Source organism: Mobula birostris, chromosome 13 (assembly GCF_030028105.1).
Source record: "Mobula birostris isolate sMobBir1 chromosome 13, sMobBir1.hap1, whole genome shotgun sequence".
Classification (NCBI taxonomy): domain Eukaryota; kingdom Metazoa; phylum Chordata; class Chondrichthyes; order Myliobatiformes; family Myliobatidae; genus Mobula; species Mobula birostris.
In genome coordinates, this window is record NC_092382.1 from 20,239,809 (window position 1) to 20,244,696 (window position 4,888).

The following is a 4,888-nucleotide window of genomic DNA, read 5'->3' on the forward strand; positions in this document are numbered from 1 at the left end:
TGTAACTGTATGCAATGTCGTATTTCTTTTTCATTTGATTTTTGTGCAAATGTCCTGAGATCCTGGTTCGCCCTATCATTATCGAAATGGATGTGGCAATGACGGGAGCGGGAATATGGTGAAATAAACATATAAAACAATCTGCCAGATTGGTTTAATGATCGCTAGGAGGTGGAGTTCGTGAGTTGCGGGTTCCCGTGCTGTGTCTCTCGGGCTCTAAACCACGTCCTCTGTTGACCGCCATTTCTGCAGTGTCAAGATGGAGAACACTGCGTTGGTCTCTGAGAACTTAGATAATTCCTATATGAATTAATTGAATAATTGACACGAGTGGATATTTCGCTGCGTTGACGAACTGCTCTCTGAATTTGGACTGAGTTACCCCATAAATAAAAGTGTTTGTGCAGCAAGTTAATATCATCAGCTTGTATCCGGTGTGTTGAAAAATGTATTGAGAGTCATTGTACTTAGTTTGATCCAATCCGGCAATGACGCTATAAAGGAATTCGGCAACATTCACGGACCACAGGATGATCAAGCTGCCGGAGCTGGTGAGAAGTAAGATCACAGACCTCCTCCTGCTCTCCATCTCCGGGTCACTGCGGTTCTCCGCCTTGCTCTGACCCCTCAGCCCCTTACGGACGCGACTGGTCACTAGGATGTGTCTGACTGTCAGAGCGTTGAGCATTAGTATAAATACTAACGGGAGCAATGGCGTTAGAACTGTCGAAAGCCACCTATATCTCAGCCACCCGGGACCTGTATAGTAATCCGACTTTGTAATACAGTCCCAGGGTACATTGTCAATCACTTTCACAGGAAAATATACAAAGGCGTTGGGCACATTTTTAAAACCAAGCAAAACACCGACTGTTGTCAGAATCACAGCCGCAGTTTTCCCGGTGCAATACTTTGCTTTCTGCTTCTGGCAACAGATGGCGACAAACCGATCAAATGTAAAAGTGACAGTGAACCAGACAGAACAGTCAGTGGCTGTCTGTCCCAGGGCAGAGATCACACTGCATACGGGGGTGATGTCCAGGAAAGTCCCAGGGAAGTAATAATAACTGACCCGCCACAATATCACCGCAAAGACGATGGTCATTAGATCCGCCGTTGCCATGGCCACCAGGTAGTGAGTGGTGCAGGTAGAGAGACCGCACTTTCCCCGGAACAGGATCACAATCGCCACAACATTCACTGCGGGAATAGCAAAAGGAATGAGTGAATTATTATCTCGCCAGTCCATGGTTCTCAGTGTAGAGATTAGCTGTAAATTGAGAACATTAACACTTTCCAGACAACTGGCTTCTGGAACTTTCTAAGGTGTAATGCGGGGTTGGCAGAAGCCTCACACACGTGCACTCTGGTGAAAAGGGTGCAGTACTCGAGGAGGAGCAGAATTTGGGAAGGAGGCTCTGTCAACTGATCGCTCAGGGTGCTTTGCGGGTATCAATTTCCAACACCCACCAATAGGTTTTCGACTGATTTCTAAAGCTTGGTCGCTCGGCAACTTGCTCAGCGATTCTGATTGCCACGATACCGTCACCTGTGTTCCGGCATTCTCCGCATGCGCAAAACCCCGCTCCCACACCGCTGCCTATTTACAAATTTCCCAGCAAAGTTCATTCTCCCGTTGTATTATCTTCCTATCCTCCTCGACTTCTGTTTGTCACCCGCCCACTGTGGCCTCCCTTGGCTAGCTACTTATAAGTTCGGTAGCCACTCTTGCGAGTGTTCCTTCACGTTGTTTTCAAGGAATCTGAAGAGAAAGTTCAATTTTCGCTTTTAAAGGTTTTGCCTGACTCGCTGAACGTTTCAAATATGTTACTAGTTAGTGTTTAATCCATCCAATTTCCAAAGGAGAAAACACAATATGTACATCAAAGCATGTGCCTCTGTTAGGGTTTACTCCAAATTACTGCAGCGTTATTCTAAATATTTTGATGTTTGTTCTTTCAGATCGGAGAATTGCATGAAACTTATCCCGTCTGAACTCTAACTGACACCAGCAGGGCTCTCTCTTAATTCCCTCTTCATTTCTCTGATAATGGGACGTGGAAAAATTCCTGGTTCACTATATCGCGTGCAGACCCTAATTTGAATCGTGGAAACTCCCGATGGTTCGGAGTCTAAGTCAGAGGTGATAGCTACCGTGCTCTCCTGAATCTCACCGGGGATTCGCTTCTCAAGTTCCCTTCAAACTTGCAGTAATTTCTTAAAACACAAAGCAATACCTTTAAATGTGTATTTAACGCATGTTGCGCTATTGATTCGGGATAACACAAAGCAGCCGGTGAAGGTGCCGAGCGCACCGGATTATCGGAGGTTATTTTAACAACAGCTTTGCAATGATAATCCAAAACTGCTTGTCATGATTCAGCAAAATGAAGCCTTTTCCCCGATATCCCACTCTATATCAGTTTCAGCTGCCGGTTTATTTTCAGCGGAGGCCACAGCTGAAACTTCAAGGGAACTTCTGAACGAACACAGAGTTTTTGTCACAACGTCTGCAGCGCACTCACTGATACACCCGCGATCATGTCGGGAAAGGAACAAGTCCAAAGACCACGCACACAGAACTGCAAATATTAGTTCGCCTCTGTTCTTACCAGGAACACCAATAACGGCAATGACCATGTACCATATCTTTCTCACACGGTAAAATGTTTCAAGCATTCTGTGTGGGATTCAGCCTGACTCCCAGCTGCCCGCGATCTCGCTGAAGAAACTCTGAGCTGATGAATCTCCACGCTCATTCATTTATACTCGCTCCAGCACGCTGAATATTCAATACTACACAAGGCTGACGTGTCTTACAACAGCCGGGGTAAAAAAATAAACATGATGTCAGTCAAGTAAAGTCCCAATTGTGATGAGGTGTGACTAGCTTGATGCGAAATTGCAACATCGCAAAGACGGAGAAATGACGATGTGAAAAGTCAGTGAATGTTGTTGTGAAACACTGCAGGGCCGCCTCTCGGGTTATTGATTATTATTGCTGAACCGGCTGCCATCAAGGCCTCGTAGCAGTATGAAGCAAAGTAATTCCATCACCGTGCACAGGACCCTGGAATGGGCGCAAGTACTTAAACGGGCCGAGCATCTGCGTTCATTACATTTATACCAACACAGACAATTGCTTCGCGGGTGAACAAAATTGGGAGCGTTGTTGACGGTGGGGTAGACAGCGATATTTACATATTTCACCATCTGAACTGCACTTCCACTGTAGATAAAACACAATATCGCATATTCCGCTTTTTTTTTCTTGTCGTGTTACATCGATGTGCTTATGTATTGAATGGTCTGGACTGATTGGCTTTAAGATCCTTTGACTGTCTGTACACTCGGTGCAGTAATCAGCTCACAGGCCGTCGGTTATGGGCTGAAATTGATCAGTTTGATAGGTGGTAAACAAAGGGCAGATTGGGGTCAATATTGCGGTACAGTACGTGTTGGTTTCCTTCCATTGATGAGTAGGGCACGGATATTCACGAAGAGTGACGGGGTTCTCGAGTGTGATGATGTGGAGACGGACAAGGAAATGGAAGTCCAAGCATCAGCGAAAGCAGCGCTACGGATTGATAATGTGGTGTTCGGTACATACCGAATACCCGCGTTCACTGACGGGAAAGGTCATGATACAATAATATCTAATATTGGCCTGATTGATGTATCGTAACCTTTCTGTTCTCCGTAAGTAAAGTGTGTGCTGCGGTGGAGAGGATCCAAAAGCATTTCACCAGAAAGTTGCCCAACGTGGAATATTTTAGATATCAGCGGTGAATCTTTCATTCTCTCCTTGATGCGGAGGAGGAATAGATGCTTCATTCATAGTTTAATAATTATTAGAAACCTGCATGTGTTCACTAGTTATAACCATTTCTCCATATCATGGAAATCTCATACGAAGTACATAGGATTATTTGATGTGTACATTGTGGCATAAATTAGCGTGAGGTGTTATCTTTATCAGAATCAGAATCAGAATCCTTTATTATCGCCAAGTATGTGGACACATACAGGGAATTTGATGTCGGTTACCCTGAGCTCTCGCTGTACAGAATCAAAAAGCAAACAAAACAATAGTGCAAATAATCGTGAACTGTATACAATGAGGTATACCTGTGTATGTGCAGGTGGAATTGATTTATAATAGACTAAAATTCAATTGTTCACAAGACTGATGGCATATGGAAAGAAACTGAGCGGTTATCAGAAGGAAGGAGTTGGAACAGGTGATGTCCAGGGTGTGACGGGTCTACAATGATGCTGCTTGCTCGCTCCCTGACCCGAGTTGCATATAAGTCCTGGATCGAGGGCAGCTTCACACCAATAATCCTTTCCGCAGCCCTGACGGTTCTTTGGAGTCTATTCTTGTCTTGTTTGGTAGCTGATCCAAACCAGACAGTGATGGATGAACAGAGAACAGATTGGATTATTCCTGAATAGAATTGAATCAGCAGCTTTATTCGTTTGATGTCGATGTAAGTAATTGACGCTGCGATTTAGACGCGTACCTGCCGACCTAGGCTACTGCACTTTCAGTGGTGACAATGACGTCTCCACTAAATCAGAGAGAGAAAAAAACAAAACAACCGAGTTTGGGTGCTCGTTCTGCAGAATTCGGGCACACGGTCGGCCTGACTGATCCTGAGCGGTTGCCCATCACAATTTACTGCTTAATACACTGACATTCGGATATTTTACTCTGACTTTTCCACGGCCATAGTTCGGCAAAACAGGGAAGGGAGGACGGACATCTCATCTTCCAAGCGGACACCTGAAATAAGCTGTGTTCCTTTGTCTTACATCGTCTAAACTGACCTCTCGTTGTTGCTATGATGATGCCCATGTCAGTTTCTCGCTCTGATACTACGGAACC

The 4,888-nt window shown here is 44.9% G+C and overlaps 1 protein-coding gene across 1 annotated transcript; it reads right to left on the bottom strand.

The window, feature by feature from the left end:
* Positions 1-289: 289 nt before the first annotated feature.
* Positions 290-2,679, bottom strand: LOC140208540 (probable G-protein coupled receptor 139). Its single transcript, XM_072277285.1, has 2 exons — positions 2,613-2,679; positions 290-1,200 (listed from the first exon to the last, which is right to left on the bottom strand). Exons 1-2 carry the CDS (start codon positions 2,677-2,679, stop codon positions 290-292), a joined length of 978 nt encoding a protein of 325 aa, XP_072133386.1.
* Positions 2,680-4,888: the final 2,209 nt, after the last annotated feature.

Excerpts from the sequence above, each read along its gene's own strand:
- LOC140208540 (XM_072277285.1), bottom strand. The coding sequence starts at position 2,679 with ATGCTTGAAACATTTTACCGTGTGAGAAAGATATGGTACATGGTCATT. Across the intron at positions 1,201-2,612 it reads TGCCGTTATTGGTGTTCCTG|TGAATGTTGTGGCGATTGTG; the intron begins GTAAGAACAGAG and ends CTATTCCCGCAG.